The sequence below is a fragment of the Eublepharis macularius genome, chromosome 6 (genome assembly GCF_028583425.1).
Source record: "Eublepharis macularius isolate TG4126 chromosome 6, MPM_Emac_v1.0, whole genome shotgun sequence".
In the NCBI taxonomy this organism is placed as follows: domain Eukaryota; kingdom Metazoa; phylum Chordata; class Lepidosauria; order Squamata; family Eublepharidae; genus Eublepharis; species Eublepharis macularius.
Window position 1 is genome coordinate 125757075 of NC_072795.1, and position 19745 is coordinate 125776819.

The 19745-nt window shown below is 42.9% G+C and overlaps 1 protein-coding gene across 2 annotated transcripts in view; it reads right to left on the reverse strand.

Moving 5' to 3' along the window:
• SEC24C (SEC24 homolog C, COPII coat complex component) overlaps positions 1-19745 on the reverse strand; it is a 55110-nt gene that overhangs the window by 23967 nt on the left and 11398 nt on the right. The window contains exons 2-9 of one of the 2 annotated variants that reach the window (XM_054982406.1): positions 18103-18306; positions 14951-15034; positions 12257-12398; positions 9001-9176; positions 8017-8475; positions 6704-6834; positions 2604-2715; positions 817-944 (exon numbers count right to left, since the gene is read on the reverse strand). In XM_054982406.1, the coding sequence (XP_054838381.1) occupies positions 817-944; positions 2604-2715; positions 6704-6834; positions 8017-8475; positions 9001-9176; positions 12257-12398; positions 14951-15034; positions 18103-18277 (1407 nt within the window). In that variant the 5' untranslated portion in view covers positions 18278-18306. The remainder of the gene's footprint in view (positions 1-816; positions 945-2603; positions 2716-6703; positions 6835-8016; positions 8476-9000; positions 9177-12256; positions 12399-14950; positions 15035-18102; positions 18307-19745) is intronic. The other variant, XM_054982407.1, reaches the window with a different exon arrangement.

Below are 19745 nucleotides of genomic sequence, written 5' to 3' on the forward strand. Positions count from 1 at the left end.
ATACTCCTTTGCTTCAGTAGAGGGATTCTCTGGTTTGACAACAATAAGGCTGCAAGGGCGTTATGTCAAACCAGAGAATCCCAAGCAAGGGGGGGAGCTGCGGAGTTTAAAAGGCTTGGAAATGTTTCTCCCATAGGAAACAATGGACACTGGCTGAGGGCAGCTTATTCAGGGGACCACATAACTGGACCTCGAGGTCCAATCTTTCTGAAATTCGAGGGGTCTTTAGTGGACAGTCAGTAGTAGGTTCCCTGCAAAGTTGGTGGCATTTGCTTGAAAATTACTCCCCCAAACCCTCCAGAGAATTTTCCCCATAGGGAATAACGGCCAGATAAATTCAGGATTTTCTAGCCTGAATTAAAGAATCTGACCCAGATTTCAGGGATATCAATTTTTTTGATACCCTTGAAACCCAAATCCTCTGGATTATTTTTGGGCACACTCCCTACTCTTAACTGTGGTTAGTTCTGATACCTTAAACCAAGACCCACAGCTGGGATATCAAACTGGTTTATTAACCACAGTTAATCTTAATTCCAGTTTTATGTTATGTATGAAAGCAGTGTCTTGGTTGAACACAGTGTAGTGGCCCAAATTCAGACATGCACACTTAATTCAATCAAAACCATTGTTCTGATTTACGTCAGAGCCAAACACATGGAACTTGCATGTGCACAGGTACACAAGATGTACTAAACTCCAGTGTAGCACCCACCCGCCCCTGGCAATGTTGTCTCACGAACACAAACACACATGCCCCAACAAAATTTTCTGGCATGACTTCTCTCATAGGAAGGCTCAGGTTATCAACCTCACCTCTTCTGAAGGTAAAGTAGCCAATGGCTTTATGACTGCAGCAAGAGGAACTTGGGACTGCTTAGCCATATCTGAGGTACATGGAATATTGTATGATGTACATCTTATGTAGCGGGGACTTGCGTTACCTGGAAAAGAAAAGAGGAAGAAATCAAAGCTCTGTTCATCAATACCAAGCTGTCAGCTTATGAAGAGATGCAACACTTCCTGATGATGTAAAGTCTGGCTTCGGGGCTTTAAAGAAACCAAACTCACTAAGTAGGCAGAAGAACAGGAACTGGGAAGTCGCCTCCAGAGTTAGGACTTCTAAGAGCATTCAGCTATGATGGCAGTTAACTTTTGCCGTTCTGTATTTGTTTGCCAAGAAGCAGGAGTTATAAGCACCCTTTATTCAAAATTTCATTGGGCAAGGAGAGCTATAAACCTAATGTTTGACTGTGCCAGGTGGGAAGAAATCAAGTTGACTCCCAGATAAAATGCAGGTTAGGAAAACAAACCCTGGGGGATAGGAGAATCCCAAGAACCCCCAAGCAACTATCAAGAGGAAAAGCATTCTAAGGGATCCTTTTTGGCTATCAGTCACAAATGAACACACGAGTCAGACCAACGTGCCTATCCAGATCAGTCTTGTCTTCTTTGACTTGAGACTGGGGTCTCAGGTAGAAGCCATTTCATATCACCTGATGCTTTTAAATGGAGATGGGGATGGAACCTGGGGCCCTTTTCATGCAAAGTAGGTGGCTCTACCGGTGAACCACGACCACTCCCTATATGAGAAAGAGAAACAGCGCAGAAATAGCAGAGCTGATCTATTGTTGCACATGGGCAGTTAGGCCATATCATATGATACATTAAGTGAAGCTTCAAGCAGCACTGCAGGATATGAGCCCAAACAAAGTCCGGAGCGACCGCTGCTGATGCCAACCTGGCAGAGGCCAAGGAACACCCAGCCTAAGAACTGAAGGGGCACTACAGTCTTTAACATATTAGAGGCAGGATGGAGCATAAGCTGAATCCTGCGACTTAATACCTACTAATACATTTTTGGGAAGTGCTCGGGATTCCCCACTACCCCCCAACCCCACATCAGGTCAGGCAGGCTCTGGCAGCTTTAAAAGGGGCCGAAAAACAAACCAGGACCACAGTGCAAAAAACCCCCATAATTAACAAAAAGCAAACAATCACTGAGATTTATGGCTACTGTATATTGTAATCGTTGAAATGCCTTGTGTCTTTAAAAAGGGAGCACAGCAACCCATTCATGGATGGCATCCTCCCCTCCCTACAAAAACTCAGCAATTTTACAGGTTTAAATTTGTTTTAGGCTTCCAATTCACCAATGCCAACGAAGCAGCTGGCACCTTTCAGAGCTCATGCTCCAATAAACTGACTGATTTCTGGGGCACTTCTTGGTGCTACGGACACATAGAGCTACTGTTCTAAAACTGGCTTTTTCGGTAAGGAAAGCAGATGCTCCAGCATGTTGGTCTTACAGAGACACAGTTTTTAGAACGCTTTGACTACCTCTGCCCCTTGCAACTCTCTTGCTAGCACAGAGAAAACGGAATTAACTATCTTGCTGCAGGCTGCTCAGTTTGCTCATTCCATACTGTAGAGTTTGCAGATGGTTGGTTGTTTTTGCAAACAGGAGACACCCCGAGGGCTTTTGAACATACGATCGGCTAGTCCTGTGAAGTACTATCCGAAGCTAGATGGCCATGTTTGTGCGAAGGAACAACTTTGTCTTTTTGGCTCACTCATCATCAACTTAGTAAACGTCGTTTTACCTTGATCTTTGACCAAGAAATTGGTAGTAACAAGGGGCGGGACTTGCCCTCGGACTCCTGTGACGAAGGGCTCTGATCCACGATTATTCCTGTCATCTTCAATTACTTGTATCTACAGAACAGGAGGACGCAGGTTAGCAATGTGGGGGGGGGGGGATGCTGTATGAAAGCTGATCAATACACCATACAAATTAAGCTGCAGCCGACAGGATTTATAATCGATCATCAAACAGTAAACGGCTCATGGTTTAAGTTTCTATCTGTTTGCATGTGCCGGGTTTGGGGAAAAGAAAATAACCTACTCAAAGACAGCGAAACACATCTGGCACGACAACGCTCGCATTTCCAGACAACAGGCCCACTCATCTAAAACGTGGCCCAAATTCACGTTACTCAATTTCCGTTGCCACTGCATCCAGCTGAGTTTGAGGATTTCATGCCAAAGCCCTGCAGCTGCATTCTGCAAATTGCCATCTGTGGACTCCTGAGCATTTTTGATGAGGTTCCGGATAACTCTTTTTCATTTGTTATGGTGCCGTATCCTACCACTCCTCTCAGCTAAATGTGGAAGGGTTGGAGGAAGTCTCCACAGTGCTGGATATAGAGCAATAGGATACAGCTCATTGATTCTTCCCTCTTAGTTATACTGAATACTTTTCTGTTGCCAAGTAACCTACTCCACTGTTGTTGCCTTTTTTAAAATGAGGAGTTGCGCCTCACATTTTATCCTGTCATGTTTAGACTGAGATCCCCCAGGCTCATGTCACCTTAGAGGTTCTGCTCAGTGCCAGGAATGCAGTGAGCACTCAGTATTAAACACAGCAATGAGCCGCATGAGAGGAGTCTATAATCTGAAGGGGCAGCCACAAGCCTCTGGGACTCAGAATTCAGCTTCCAATTCCTTCAAATTCAAGACCAAAACAAGTTTATGGTTGACCTGGAATGTTTTATGGTGCTACGCTACTAAAATCTCATTCTTGGATTGCAACTTGTGCAGAGAAAAATAATACGGAAAAGCTACGAGTCTTTGCAAATCCTTACGTTGTAAGTTAACTTAACTAACTGCATTTGTATACTAGCATGGCATCGCACTTCATGTTTTCAACTGGAAACTTCCCTCCCTCCCCATGAAATTGCTTATCTTACTGGCATGTCTCCTGAGGCAAGAGTACCCGTATCTCTGATATCTGAATCATGCCAAGAAGAAGGCAGCACACAAAGGCAATTTGCCCATGCCTAGAAGAAACCTTTCCGTTCCAGCACTACAAACTAAACTGAAGTTTGTAGCAACACTGCCAATCTGTCAGTGTTGGGACCAGCTTCAGCCCGTTCCTAAGACAACAACAACACAGGGGCAATAGACAAGCGACATTCACAAGTCTCCCAGAATCAAAGTATACTAATTATTTTTATCTTATCAATATAGCCGTTAGTAAACAACGTTTAATAGCTTGTCGCAAAACGAAATACTTCAATAGATTCTTCAGTTAATCAAATTACTACATCTCACAAAATTAGACTTCAGGTTTTTTTTAAGTATTAAAAAACCCTGACATTAAGAAACATGCTTAAGAGGGCTTTTGCTCAGACATAACTTGTGCGTGTGCTTATACACATAATTTGTTATGTGTGCAATATGCACCAATCACTGGGAATTTCTAATCCATTTCAGTGGTTCTTGTGAAAATATCCATTCATACAGAAATACTTTGCCCTGGTAATAATCTCGGGTAGTTTACGCCAAAGATCTACTCGTAATTCACACTAAAAGGCTGACCGAAAAAGAACTCTTTTATTCAAAGGTACTTTTGTGTATAAGCAGGTAGAGTTTAGAAAAGGAAGACACCACCTCATGATCAACTTCTTCAAATGCCAAACTTCTATTGCCCCTTGATTTGTGATGGAAAAAGGATTTTCAGTTCAAAGTGTTTTATTCTGTTTATCAAAATGCTGTGAGCAGAAAGAGGTGGGGAGTAATGACGGACGAACACCAAGGGGGCAGGGAAGTTAGCAAGGGGAAAGGCTACTTTGCAGACACACATGGACGGTCACCAACATGCAGACAACAGCAGACAGAGACGCCGCACTTACTGGGCTAGGAATTGCATCGGGATCTATTCTGTGTCTGGGTTTCTGCTGAGGTGGCAGCTCATTGAGATGCTTTTTGTTTGTTTGTTTGTTAAAAAGAAGACAAAAGCAATGCCACAAAAAGGGAAAAAAGAGAGAATAGTAAAACAAAAGTAACAAGCCGTGTTACTCCTCTTATCTTCCCCTGCTTCCACTGTTAAGATATATGCATACGGACATCAGGTCATGCAGTAAGAGTGGGGGAAACCACGGAAGTTTCAGTTCCACACGTCATTTCCACAAATCTGCTCTCCAAAAGGAAACGTGCTTAGACTGAATACACTTTTGACCAAGCAGGCAGTTCAGGTTCTTACTCAGTTGGCCTTTGGTGATCGAAACAGTTAAAAACGCAGATGCAAGGCGTCTTGACATTTCATTTGAACAAAGAGCACAGAAGGGGCGCTATTTAATCACCTGCAGGCTTGGAGCTTACAACGCAGAAGCTTGCATACCCTTCACTCCCCCTCCCCCGCAAAAATTAGGTTAATGCAATAGCACAAAGCTGCCTCTGCCACCATCTAACATTATAGCCACCATTAAGCCCACTGGAATGGAGAGGATGAGACTGGTAGTAATAAAAGTGAGGAACTGTGCCTCGTTTCAACTGTTTTTTGCCACTTTTCTTACTCAGCCCCCAGTTTATAGCCCTGTTTCAAATCAGACTGCCAGCATAGGGATCCCATTCTCCTGGTGGGGGCAGGGGATCTCCCGATTTCACACTCCACCCCCTGCCACCACAGACCTGGCCAGTGGGGTAGAAGGGCACAGGAACAGGCCTCCCGGGGCAGCACAACATCATTGTACTTCTCTGACAGCGCACACACACTTCTGCAGTGGGCCACTTTGGGGCTCAAATTGGCTTGTTGAGAAGTGCGCAGGTGCGCCTGCATCCACGCAATGACAGCACCTGGAAGCATGCTGGGCTCACAAAAAAGGTAAGCACCAGGTCCCCAGCCTCCTGCCAGAATGGTAAGGGGACTTGGCAACCCTACGGCAGCATCATGTATGGGCTAAACACATTCCTTTGTTTTTGGTTGAAGAGAAGTGAGATACTACTACACACAGAAACATCCAGAAATCAAATCTAAAGAAGAGCAGACCCTCAGCTCAACTAAAGATACCACTGTGGAATTCCTTGAGACGTGTGCAAAAAGCAAGACACGAACATAATCTCACAGGTTTCTTAACAAGAATAAATGCACCAAATCAGTATTCAGTGGCTGTGATCCAGAGAACTATTTTCAATGGCCAAGGGTATTGACCGGACAAGTAGCATTACCAATTTCTTCTTTTGAGGACCTTGTATACCCTACTGCCAATGGGTTTTGGAACACCCCTTGATTCCAACAGAGATTTACAATTATGTGGCATGGGTGAGGGGATGCAGATTAGAAGAGAAGGAAGACTGCCATTCAAGAAATCTATGTTGTCAAGTTCCCTTGATTGAAGAGAAATTCATGCATTTCTTTGGATCCAGGCCACTGGTTTGCAGTTACCTATTTTGCACATGATGTTAAACTGGTCAGCAGCATCATTCTGACAAAGCATCAGTGTGGAATAATAATAGCCAGCACTCAACTGGTATGAGCCAAACAAATGACTGAACACCTTGCGTACATGCATTTCAGGGGTCAAAGCAGATTTCTTTTGTGTATATGAGCACACTCATACTATTCACACAAACAAGCTAGTCATATAAAACAGACAGTTCTGCGACTTTTCTCCAGATGATGTGCTCTCACAGGAACTGAAATAAACGACACAAGCAATCATTCAATTCATGCTTTGTTTGCCTGGGTGAGCACATCTCAGGAGATGGTCAGGACTGGCCACCTGCACAGAAAAAGTAGTAAACAGGCTCTTTTTCTGTTGAAAGAAAAGCAAATGGAGAGAAGACAGAGAGGAGTTTTGCTCTTTGGCATAATTTACTTTCCAAAACAGGCTGGTCTAGAAAATGAGCACAACTAACTTACCGGGCTAGGAATGGAGTCTGGATCTAGACGCTTCGGTGCAGGCGGCGGTCCTGGATGGCTCCCATAATTTGCCGGCCCAGAATAAGCTGCATTGTAGTTTGGCTGGGTACCTCTGTTCTGTCCAAAGGACCCTGGAAAGCCACAAATACTAAAATCAATGCACCATCGCTGGTAAGCATATTTTATAATCAATAGTTAGTATCTTCCAACAGTTAATATCTTCCAATCAGGATTCAAACAAATCAAGTTTGAACTCAAAGTGAACTTGATTTTAAAACAATTCAGTTACTTGTTTAGAGCTCAATTAAAAAAAAATGAAGTATGTCCTGTCTGAAAATAAATAGTTTTAGAGTGATGTTCTGACAACTGTATTAAAGGTATCAATATAAAAGGCTTGCAGACTCTCTGTGTTAAATGAAGGAAAAATCAGTTTGCAAGGGATGGTTCTCCCATCGTTTGTTACTGCACTGGGTTGGATCCAGTGCGAAATTACATCTTGCACTAGAGCGAGCAGAAATGCAAGAAAAAGACAGTGGTTGCTGCCTGTGCTAAGTCGAACTTATTGTATCCCTGCCTGCATTTTTCCACCTGAGAAAGATCTTGTACTGGTACTATATCTGGTACTGTATCAAGAGAGTGAAGTGCTAGGTGTTGTACAAGTTCTTGTACAAGTGAAACTGCGCTACGTCCATTTTTGTTCCTGCTTGCGCATCACTGGAGCCAACCACTCTGCTGCCCTAAAGATTCACATTGTTTGAACCTCTTGTCTTCCAATGACCTCTATGATGAAACAATTTAACCTGCAACCAAAAATATATAATCATGTATTTTGCATTGTAGCTGGCAGATGCCCATATAAAATTCTATGGGCCTCAGCTGCCACATTTCAGACCAGAAAATCATTTGACAGCGTGATTCTCATTTTTTTAAGAAAGAACCTTCCAAGAAAGGAACAAAGAGTGGCTATGAAAGTTACAAGCACCACTTTGATCCATTTTCTTGACCAGGATAAGAAGCAAAGCAATTCCATCATCAGGATGCAGGAGAAAGCAGTTGGCGAGTAAGAAGCCAAACCACATCTTTTTATTTACAGTTTCATCTCCTTTGAAGAATTTTTAAAAGCTGAAGGAAGAAATCTAGTTGTGACATTTAGAACCAAGATTTAAATTATAGGCAAACGCCTAGTATTATGATACAATGGAGGAAAAATGTTCTTAGGTCTGTAAGTTACCCATTTCCATTACTTTTTTTAGAGAAAAGGAGAATCCTACTGAACGTTGCTTTCTCTTTCCCTCCCAGTACACGAAACATACCATTCTGCTGCGGTGCGTATCCTGGTTGGGAAGGATGGGTGGGAGGCGGTGGTCCTTGCAAGTTTGTCACTGGTGGTCCAGGGGGTGGCCCTGCCATAGGTGGTGGTGAAGTCACATGATTAGGCTGGGAAGTCAGCATCCCCGTAGCTGCCTGTCCAGGTAATGTGCCCTGCATCGTTGCAGGCCTTGAGACTCCTGCAGCAGCCGAGTAACTGGAAACTCCAGCCGCAGCAGAAATCGGTGGTGGGGCAAATCCTGGAGGCTGAGAGGGAAGGTGCAGGGCTGATGGAGGACCAGATACAGCAGACTGTACCATGGGAAGACCCTGAGACAGGCTGGTAGGAGGCAATCCATGGGGCAGGTTAAGGGGAAGGGGTCCGTGGCTTGTATAAGGTGCATATGGCCCAGATCCAGTTGCACTAAAACTTCCTGAGGCAGGTGGAACTGATGTAGGGGGACCTGGGAAGTAGAAGGGAAATTATAATCGCACCTTGATCTTGCATTTAATCATTTATAAAAGCCTCTCCACATCTCTCTCTCATGGGCTCTACTAAAATGCTTACTGTAGTTTCCCCAGCCTCAGCCCTGAAATATGTATGTCGTATCTCAAAGAAGAGAACTTATCAAAAACAGACACACCAATCTCTGTAGCTATTCAATGACAATTATGGAGGTCAGAAAGGGTTCAGAACTACAAAAAATGTTTCTTACATTGCCCGGTCCTTTTCTTGTATCCCGAGGGCTGGTTTCAGGTTTTGTGGGACCCTGGGCACATTGTGTCTTACGCCTTCTCTCCCTACTGCTACCACTGCACCCCTCTGTTCTCACCCCAATTTCACCCATCCACTTGCCTCCCCTCTTACAAGCCCTCCCACAGAAATCATTGCAGAAGCCATCTGTCCATACCAGCCTAGATCACTTCTCAAAGAATCTGAAAACTAATTCCATCTGTGTAAACAGCATTCAGATGTTCTAGTAACTCACCATAGCCCAGGCCAGCTGGGGAGGAAGCTGAAGTTGAAGCACTGCCTATCTGCATTCCTGCCATATGATTGGTCAGCTGCTGTGTGCTTGCTGGAGGTGACGCATACTGGAAAGTATCTGGCTGGGAAACAGGGGCAGGTGCTGGGCCAGGCATGAACTGCTGAGCAGCAGAAGGTCTGAGGGGGAAACAAAGGCAGCTTGAAGACCATCCTTGGCTACATAAACACTTCTATAGCTGGAACTTTACTTAGGGCCACGCATGCTTGCGCTTAGTCTTGAACACTGGCAATGAAGAACCCCAATTCAATTACAGTTTTCAACATGGAAGCACTCTACAGCACCTTCTGCAGAACAATCACACCAGCGCCAGTTCAGATGCACAAACTCTCTTACTCCACCTCATTTTCCTGATACAACTACTTGAGAAATGTTTACTCATGGACTATGGATGGCAGCATATCCAACCCAAAGGGCCATAAAAACAAGATTTAAGTCGGTTATACTGAAGTTGCAGAACAGCTAAGTTTTAAGGTCTTGCAAGCAGACTTTGCTGAAAAAACAGTTCAGACTACTCCGACTAGTAGAGAAGAGTTAAAGTATGTTGATGAACTCCAAAGAAGGCCTTGCCACCCCAACTCACTGAAGCAGGCTTCCCCCTAAAATTTTCAAACTGTTCTAAATTGCTTAAAAGAAAGCATTTCTCCCCACTTCCTCAAAACCAGACTTATCTATAGTGCTCTTCTACAAGTTAAATAAAGCCAGTATCTTCAGACTCCATTATTTTATTCCTTACAATCTAATCATTTCACCTTTTTGAAGGATTCCCTCCTGCTACTTCATGCCTTCCATGAGAGAGAGCCAGAAGACAAACAAAGTACTCTATATAGCTCATCACTGTTGAATACAGTGGGAGAAAATCCCTCTCAACTTAAATGATACGCCCCTATTAATTTATCTTACTATTAATCTCCTCTTCTGCAATGACATCACAATGCTGACCCATAATCCACAAGTCTTTGGCTACAGTCCCCACTTTTCTTCCTCTAGGCCTATGAGCCACATTCCACACATCCTCATCGTTGTGCCTTCAGTTGTTTCTTGTTCAAGTTCAAAGCCTGTTGTTATCCCTAATAAGTTTGTTCCTATTGTGTCGCACTAGAACTAGGTCAGACTTCTACAGAACCCACACATTACCGTGTTTATCTGAAAGAAAGGTGACACCCCTCCCTAAAAAGTTACACTAAGAAACAAAAAGTTTACTGGGCATAACTGTAACTTTGATGTGAATGTAAGATGACCCCCTCTTTTTTGATACTTGGAGAAAACCTAGTCCTGAAGTGGAGTAAATACTGTACGTTATCTTATGTAAATCCTGAACCATTTACAGGTAACCTAAGAATAGTTTTCAAAAGTTCCCCCAATTTAGCAATGAAAATAACTCAACGTTTCCTTTATTTATTTATATATTTGTACCCTACCTTTCCTCTTGGCTCAAGGTGGTTTACAGGAATTAAAATTTTACAGATTAAAACTACAAATTATTACAGATTAAAACGAGATAAAAACCCCAAATACACCCCCAAAGGAATATTCTGACACTTGGTTTTTAACACTCTATTTTCTAGCGTTTTCCCATAACCATTTCTAACACATACTGGTAATCTTTAATTCACAGGCTAAACAGGAGTGAATTGACACACTGTGTAGCTAAAATAGCTGGCAGATGCAATCAATTTACTTTCTCTGCCACTTGAGAAACACATATTTGGGTCTCTGGTTTGTATAGATTATCCCGTGTAAAAAGTTCATTGTTCCCCCAATTTCTAATGTTGTTTATAGAATGCCTGTTAAGCAGCATGATGTTTGTCACTCAAACGGCATTTCATACCCCTGCCTTCCTAATTCCACCCCCCACAGCTGCTTGTGTTGCAATGTTACTGACGTCTCCTCAGACTTCAAGGCAAAAAGTAGACTTCTAACAGTGCAACCCTAAGCAGAGTTAACTCCATTCTAAGCACACTGATTTCAATGGACTCAGAACGGAGTAACTCTGCTCAGGACTGTGCTCTAAGAGACACCCCCCCCCCCCCAACACATTTCCATTCCTCATACTGTTTTCAGCCACTGTTTGAGTCCTCTACTACTACTTTGGTGCTTTTAAAACACACACAGAGACACCTATACTAAAACTGGACGTCTGTTTTCCTTCACCATGAATATTGAATTAGTTATGTAGCAAATGAGAGGAGACAGACTTTACTATGTGGTGACACAGAAAGAAAGGAAGCCACACTTTGCTGGGAGCAATCCAGCACAGACAGGCAACACGTCCCTTCTGGGATGCACATTCCGCTGCCCTGCTGGGATTCTTCTGCACCGCAGGGAGCAAGTGCCTCACCATGAAAGCAACAGTGATGCACTGCCTTCCCCACTCCCACCCCGTGCACTCCTGCACTCTTTAAAACGCCCACCAAAAAGCCTCAGAAGTAGGAGCTCTTCTAGGAGCACGAGAGTATTTACGAACCTCAGCCCTCGGTTTGGCTCAGAGGTTAAGTTTTAGCTTTCAGGCTCATGAAATTTGCCTCAATTTCTACCATCGTTTCCTGAGACTCAAAATAATTGACATTAATTAAAATAATATATCCAAATTAAATAAGTACATAACATACAGAAACTAAAATTACCCTACTCCTGGCTTAATCTGCTGCTGTAGCACAGTGGTTAAGTGGTTCGGCTGCGAAACAGCACTCTACTGGTTCGAATCTTGCTACTGCCATGAGCTCAGTAGGTGGCCTTGGGTCAGCCACTCGTCTCAGCTCAGCTGTATTATGGGGATAATAATAACACTAACTTGCTCACCCACTGCTCTGGGTGAGGCACTAATCTTTCTAGAAGAGCGGAATATAAACACAGTTATCATCATCATCATCATCCTAGCTCTCTAAACAGCTGGGTCATTTCAGTTTGCTCTTTCAGATGATTTTAAGGGTCGGGATGGACCATATGGAAGTAGACAGAAGCAGGTACAGCTGAAGCCATGAATGACAAACCAGATAACGTTGTTTAAGGCGAGTCAATCCCTTTCCCAAAGGTTCCAATTTCTCCAAGTACAGAACTTGCCTATTAAAAGTTTGACAGCTTCAATTACAGTGAAAATGGTAAGATATAGCACTGTGCTGTATACGCGGCAAAAAGAGATTTGTCACCAATAAGCTGATCATGGTAGACCTCTTTCGGATTACTTTTTCGTGATTACCTTTGCAACGGGACTGTAGGAGCAGGAATTCCATTTCGCACGTCTCCTTGCCCAAACTGATTGCAGACCGGCTGTCCAGGAGGAATCGAGGCTCCGGATGCTAAAGGAGGTGCTCCAGAGGCGGGAGGAGCTCTTAGAGAACCTGGAGACATTTAACTGAATGTCAGTCATATACCAATTACCCAGAAAACCAGCCACCACCTGGGAAGAGTTACTTTAACCTCTTTGAAAATATGCTGGATGTGGCCTTTCAGTTTACACAATAAAGAATTGGAAACTAGAGAAACCTGCTGTTCAAACTACATTTGTTCAGTAGCAGAAGTAAACGGGCACCCTCCCTGGCTTCCTACTGGAGGGGGAGTGTTCCCTCCTCAGCCTTAGCTTCTTTTTGTTGTAGTTGTTGTTTCCCATCGGCCACCGTGGGCCCAAAGGATTACATGCGGGATTGTGCAATATGCACTGCTGAGGGTGGGTTGTGAAATCGGCAACTGCTCTTTTATGCTACCAGTTTTAATTGTTTATTTCTGTAATTTTAAATTGATGTAATCCACTTAGACCTACACTCAAGGGTATAAAACCCTCCCGTAGTGCAAGTTAAAAGCCAATCAACAGAGTCTGCTGTTTAAATTTTAAAGTGCTTATAATAGTGCAATAACATAAAAGTGCTCTAGTGCAATAAATACTCATTCACAACTGGATATACCTTTCCTTAAATAAATAAATACGGTAACAATCATAGAGTACAATAATGAACATCCAATACACCAATACGGCATCAAGAAATCAGTCCAGCGTAATAAATTGGTGGCTTTGACGTCCAGTTTTGATGGCAACTGTTTTCTCTTCCTCAACAGGTAGAGAGAATTGTGTTATCTCCATGAACCTCCCAGATTCAAGGTAAGTCAATTGTTATGTTTAGTCCATCATTAATGATCTCTCTTTGTGTTTCATTCAAGTACACAGAATCCTGGAAACTCCACTAAGTATCCCCATGAGTGGCTAGTTGGAAATCTGTTTCGCTAACCTTTTTCAAGAGTGTTTATAATAACATCAAAGAACAGCAATTCTCTTTCCTAGAATGTATTCGCCACCTCTAGAGCTGTTAACATCTACTCACCATGCCATTCACAGCAACTACTCTTACTGAAATTTTGTTCAAGAGGGCCTGTTTACTCAGAGAGGAGAGCCATACTATAAGGAAGTGGTTTTAAAGACATGTACTGGTAAAGGGACAGGGACTGTAAACTACCACGTACTGTCTGTTGCTGTAAGTATGAGCTTACTGAGTAGTTTCTGTCTTAATATGTTAGGTTTAAAACTGCTCATGCACTGTTTCAGCTCTGAACTGGACTTCTGCTGGTTTTCAAATCTCTGCAAATTTGTATTTGTATTCCTACCTATTGGACTGTTTATTGAGTGTCCCTGCTGTGGACTGAACTGACATATTATGTAATCTGCCTTGAGTCATAGTGAGAAAGGCAGACTAAATATAACATTAAACAGGGCTTTTTTCCAGCAGGAACGCAGTGGGACGGAGTTCCGGAACCTCTTGAAAATGGTCACATGGCTGGTGGCCCCGCCTCCTGATCTCCAGACAGAGGGGAGTTGAGATTGCCCTTCACGCCCCCTGATCTCTGTCTGGAGATGAGGGGGTGGGGCCACCAGCCATGTGACCATTTTCGCCGAGGGCAACCCACTGAGTTCCACCACCTCTTTTCCCAGAAAAAAAGCCCTGACATTAAATAAATAAATGAATAGTTGTGCAACTGCCATTTGCCTGAGGACAGTCACTAACAATTCATACTGGAAATACTTACTGCCAGCCATCTTAAGCTGTTTATTTCCAATGCTCCTATAACTTTTTATTGGCGCACACAGCCAGCTCTCCACCTAGAAGGTGATACTGGCAGCACATGACAGAAGGCAACTGGCTTGGCTTATGGCCACCAACACCCTCTTGAACCCATACAGACACCAGATGGGTTTGAGGAAAGACCCCACAGCACTTGCAGCATCATCACTGAGGCTTAATCTGCTCCCAGTGTCTGGACAATGGCAACCCTCATCTTTCTCCCCTCCCATACCCTTTTGTTCAGGAGCATCCCAACATCTTAGTAAAAAGTCCAGTAGCACCTTTAAGACTAACCAACTTTACTGAGGCATAAGCTTTCGAGAACCACAGCTCTCTTTGTCAGATGCATCTGACAAAGATAGCTGAGTTTGCAGAAGTTTATGCCTCAGTAAAGTTGGACAGTCTTAAAGGTGCTACTGGACTTTTTATTATTTTACAGTTACAGACTAACACGGCTAATTCCTCTGGATTTATACCAACAACAGTTAATTGTTGGCGGGGGGAATCTGACACTTGGACCAAAAAAGGTGCTTGGTCTATTTCCTTTACTTGGGCAATTTCCAGGACCAGCAAGGGAAGCAGTTTCTCACTTCTTACGGGGACAGTTCTTGCATGTAGGAAAGAGTATGCAAATCACCTGTGGAAATCACATGGGCTAACTATATGCACTCGCATGCATGCACACACTCTACTTGAGTATTCTGGGAAGCAGCTACATGCTCTTCATATGCTTTAACTTATGAAGGATTGGATTGTAGGAAATTAATCACATTTGAAGTGCCCCCCATCTACACATTCTTGCAATGAAATATTATACATTCCACGAAAGTTTGACCATTTACCTATGAAATCAGGTGTGAAAGAAGTGTCAGAATCAAAAGAAACAGGAGAGCCCTTAGAAGGAAACCCCAGAGAAGGAAAGTAACCTAGAAAGACAACATGCATTAATAAGAAAAGTTCAGAAGAAGGAAAAGCATTATACAAGTCCTAATACTAACATTCTCTGCTACCTAACAGTCACAGACCATATAAACCCAGTCCCAAAGCTGAGCCAGAATAATTATGTAGCACTCAAGCATTTTTGACACTTTCCCCAATTTCCTTCAAACATCTGTTTCTACAAAAACACCTCTGCAAGATCAAGGATGCTTCAATTAACATTTTATAAAAGAGGATACAGCCTCCACACCAGTGATCCTTGGTGTGGTGCCCATGGGCACAGTGGTGCCTGGTGATGGATTTCCTAACACCTCTTAGCCTCTTCTCCAAAGCAAATAACCGGTGCTGGTTTTCCTCCTCCTTGCTGGAGCTGGAGGCGCTTCAGAAGAATTCAGAATTTTGTGTCTGTAGGGAACACCCACTGAGAAACAGCTGCTGCTATCTTAGGAGCATGCTAGGCTTGCCACCTCCCAACATTTGATTAGTCCCAGCATCCCATTGCAGCCATTTCATAGCTGCACTCATCTTCATTCTCAAAACTCTCAATGTGCCCACAGGCTCAACAAGATTGGGGACCCTTGCTCTAGATTGCAGCAGAAGATGCCTCAAGTGGCAAATGTAGCAAGTGGTGGTAGAGAAGCACGTGGACTGTACCGCTAACAATTAAAAGGAAGCATTCTTCCTAAGGAACCCAAATGCGAGATTGTTTATTTACTAACGTAATGTTGCTAAAATCCACCTCCGTGCTGGAGAACTACAAAGCAGCAAATGTCACACAGATTTTTAAAAAGGAGTCCAGCAGGGATCTGAGAAATTAAGAACCAGTTAGCCTAATGAGGCTAACTTTAGACAAGGTGCCTTAGCAAACACTCCTGAGCGGTCGTGGGATAAGAGGACAGGTCTTTTAACAATTAAAGTGTGATCCCAAAAGGACTGGTATTAGAGCCAATGCTATTTAATTTGTTCGTAAATTATTTGGAATTGTGGGTGAGCAGTGTACTGGCCACGTTTGTGAACACTAAATTACTCAGGATAGTGAAAACCAAGGCAGATTGTGAAGAGTTCCAAGAGGATCACTCTGAATGAATAACCAGACAAACAAATTAAGTTCTGTGTAGGTAAATGTGTAAGACGATACACAGTGGAGCAAAATATCTTAACTTTAAATATATGTTGATAGGGCCTGAACTTGCTGACACTGAGAGGAAAGATCTTGGAACTGTAGTGGACAGCTCAGTCAAAATGGATAATTCTGTAACAAAAGCAAACTTCACTGGGAATAATTGGGAAAGGGACTGAAAACAAAACGGCCAATGTTGTAATGCCCTTTGGTGCAGCCTCATTTGGAATAGTAAGTAGTATTCTGGTCATGGGACTTTTCAGTTTAGAAAAAGGGCAGCTAAGGGAGGCATGAGAAAGGTTTATACAATTTTACATATGGTGGAGAAAATGGATAGAGCTTTTTCTCCCCTCCCTCCATAACACTAGAAATCAGGGGTATTAATGAAGTTGACGGGCAATAGATTTAGGGTGTACAAAAGGAAGTACTTTATTTAACAAGGAACTAAATTCACTTCGTGGATGTAGAGATGTCCACAAGTACAGATGATTTTAAGAGGGAATCAGACAGATTAATAAGAGTCCACCAATGGCTACTACCTATTTTAATAGATGAAATCCTAAATATGCGAGTCCTGCATATGTCAGAATTTATATCCTCTCATGACTTATATTATATTATCTCATTATCAGTACGGTATGGTGCTTAGAGAGTCTGGCAGGGATCTGGGAACCCCCACTCTGCCACGGAAGCTCCCTGGGTGGCCTTGGGCCAGCCACATACACTCAAACTAATCTACTTCACAGAGTTACTGTGAAGATATGGTGGAGAAGAGGAGAACACTGCGAGCCGCTTCGGGACCTCATGGGGGAGAACGATGCGGTGAAAAGAAAGATGGTTTCTAGAGTTGTTTTCAACATCTTGTTGGTACCCGATACACTTCCTAGCAACCTCCCACCGACAACTTCCTGACTATGCAACTTTGCTCTAACAGACTAAAAACGAATTCACAGAAGAAATGCAATACTCAACTGTGCCTGAGGATGCACAGGATTTCTTTTAGTGCTGGCATTATTTTAAATACTATGCTGCCTTCTGGTATGGGACTTCAGGGACAACTAGTCTAAAAAGTTTAAATAAAAGAGAATAAAGATTCCCCTGAAACACCAGAGTTTCTACTTTCATTTTCTCCTTGGTTAAGTGAAATGCTTAAGTCCCAGAAGGTAAATTAAGCAAAATATCCAGCTTATATCCAAGAGAAAAAGAGAAGAGACCCATCTAGGACATCACAGGGGCAGCAGAGAAAACAGTAGTTGGGCAGCTCCACCCATTATGCCACAGTAGAGAAACCAGCTCCACTGGTTTCACACCCCCATGACACAGAATGAAAAGTACAGCAACCCTACTTTTCTGTTGTGTTAGGCATGGAGAAATAACAGTAATGTGGTGAGTTCGTCATGTCTGCAAGCACAGTTGAGTCAAAATCCTGTACGCTCTGTGCTGTGGCTCACACTTGCAAAGAGACCGGTCAACCACCTGCCTTCCAAGGTTTTGAGTCCTGGCCAGAAGTGAGTTTCCTTCAATCTCAGCTTCTTTAAGTGGTTTGCCAGCAGGTTCTGCTGCCACAGCCTAATTTCCCATCCCTTTCACACTTCTAAACTGATACCCCCTAAAGCAGCCAAATCTGGCAGAAGGGCTTTCAGTGGCCAGCACCCAAAAGTATCTGATAAAGGAGTAACAACATCGCCCAAAGCAGCCCTCTTAATGTCCATGTCCAACCTGAAACTGAACTGCAACTATACCCATTTCCAGCCCATCTGTGAAGTATGAAAACATCCACAAACATCTGATTGCAAAGAAGTCCTCATACATTCATCAGCCAATGGTTTTTGACATTTTTAAAGACAATTATTACAGAGCTATTTCGAGAACGCCCCAAAGGCTTGGAGTGCAAAGTGTTGCCCTAAAAACGAATGATTAACCCAGTGAGACTACCTTGAGGAGGGCCCATCTGCTGGTATCCTGTCATCGGACCATTGTAAGCACCATACTGAGAGGGAGGGATGCCTGGGATCTGCTGCCCTCCATAGCCAGGCTGTGGGTATCTGGGATATCCTGGCTGAGGCTGCCCATAGGGTGGCCCTGTGTGAGCTTGCTGGTTTACGCTCATTGTGTTCACATCCCCAAATTAGTCTTCACCTGCAGGAAGGGAAAGAGAGACAGAGAGAAACACATTAGGGAACACAAGCCAAACCCATATTCCTTGCAACACAGAGAACCAAAGAAACAGGCCCAGGAATCCTTGCCCTGCGCATCAACACCATGGGTACTGGAATTCATTCTTACGTGTGCACAATACCATGCTTCTACCACATCTGTTCAGAAGCACATGCGCAACAACTGAAAGACGTCAAACACATACACAAAATGAACACGGATTTAACATGTCCAAAACTAAAGCAGGCATTCAAGTACCGTATAATTTATTTTGACGCCAAGCCCTATCATCAGTCCCATCACGTTACACTTTCCAATATGGTAAACAAAACCAGAGTCATATTAGGAGATAAAGCTTTTCTCTATGCCTTTTAAGGAGGGGACCAAAAGGCATGGATAATTTTCTATCAAGAAACTGCACCTATCGGCTCTCCCATAGCTGTTAGTAATCTGGCTTAGAGTATAATAACCAATAATGTGGGTTTTCTAGAAAAGCATGAATTGAGAAAGTTTCTAGAAAAAAATTCTGATCTTCCTAAATATAACATCCCAAATATTTGCTTAGGAAAAAGTGTGATTTGAATGCTATGTTCAAAATTATTTTTATTGGAATAATACTTGTAAAAATGCAATATACCACGTATTTCCTTTACATAGTTTAAATTTCCAAATAAATCCCAACGGTACTGAAAACTGTTCACACACTAAGTATAAAATCCTATGCAGAGCTACTGTAGCCTAAGCCCATTGATCTCAACAGGTATACAGACCACAATAACTCTTATAACTGTACTGCATTTTCACACATCCTGGGAACTGTGCATGACACACCATAAACTCCTCTATTTCAATATAATTTAACTCTCTTTCACAGAGGTCTCTGGTGCACCTCAGTTTCATGCCACTCTTCATGGCTTCGCTTGCAGTACTTGTTCGTTTCATTTCAGATGGGTGATTAAAATATCTCATCCACTATGTGAGAACAGAGATAATAATTCTAAATTTGGTTTTGCTTCGGATCTGCACAGCCCATCAAGCGAATTAATAACGTGCTTTTAAATCTGGAATATCCCCCTGCCTTTACAAATCAATAAAACAGAGATATATTCTGTCCCACAAATTCCTCAGGATAACTACCTGAAAACATAAATTATAACTTTAAAACTGCCAAGCTTTGCCGAATACTGTACTAGCAATAATGTCTATTCATTGTCATTAATTTTGTAGACCAATCAATCTTTAGGAAAAGAACATTTTTCCAAGGAAAAATGATTACTGGAAAATGTTCCACCATCACCACCCATCTCCAAACGCGGCAGGCTGGTGCTACGTAAGAAGCCTCTACGTAAAAAGAACAGCATGAATGGCAAGAGGGGACATGTGTTTCCATGTCCATTAAGAAGAACCAGAGAGATTAGAAG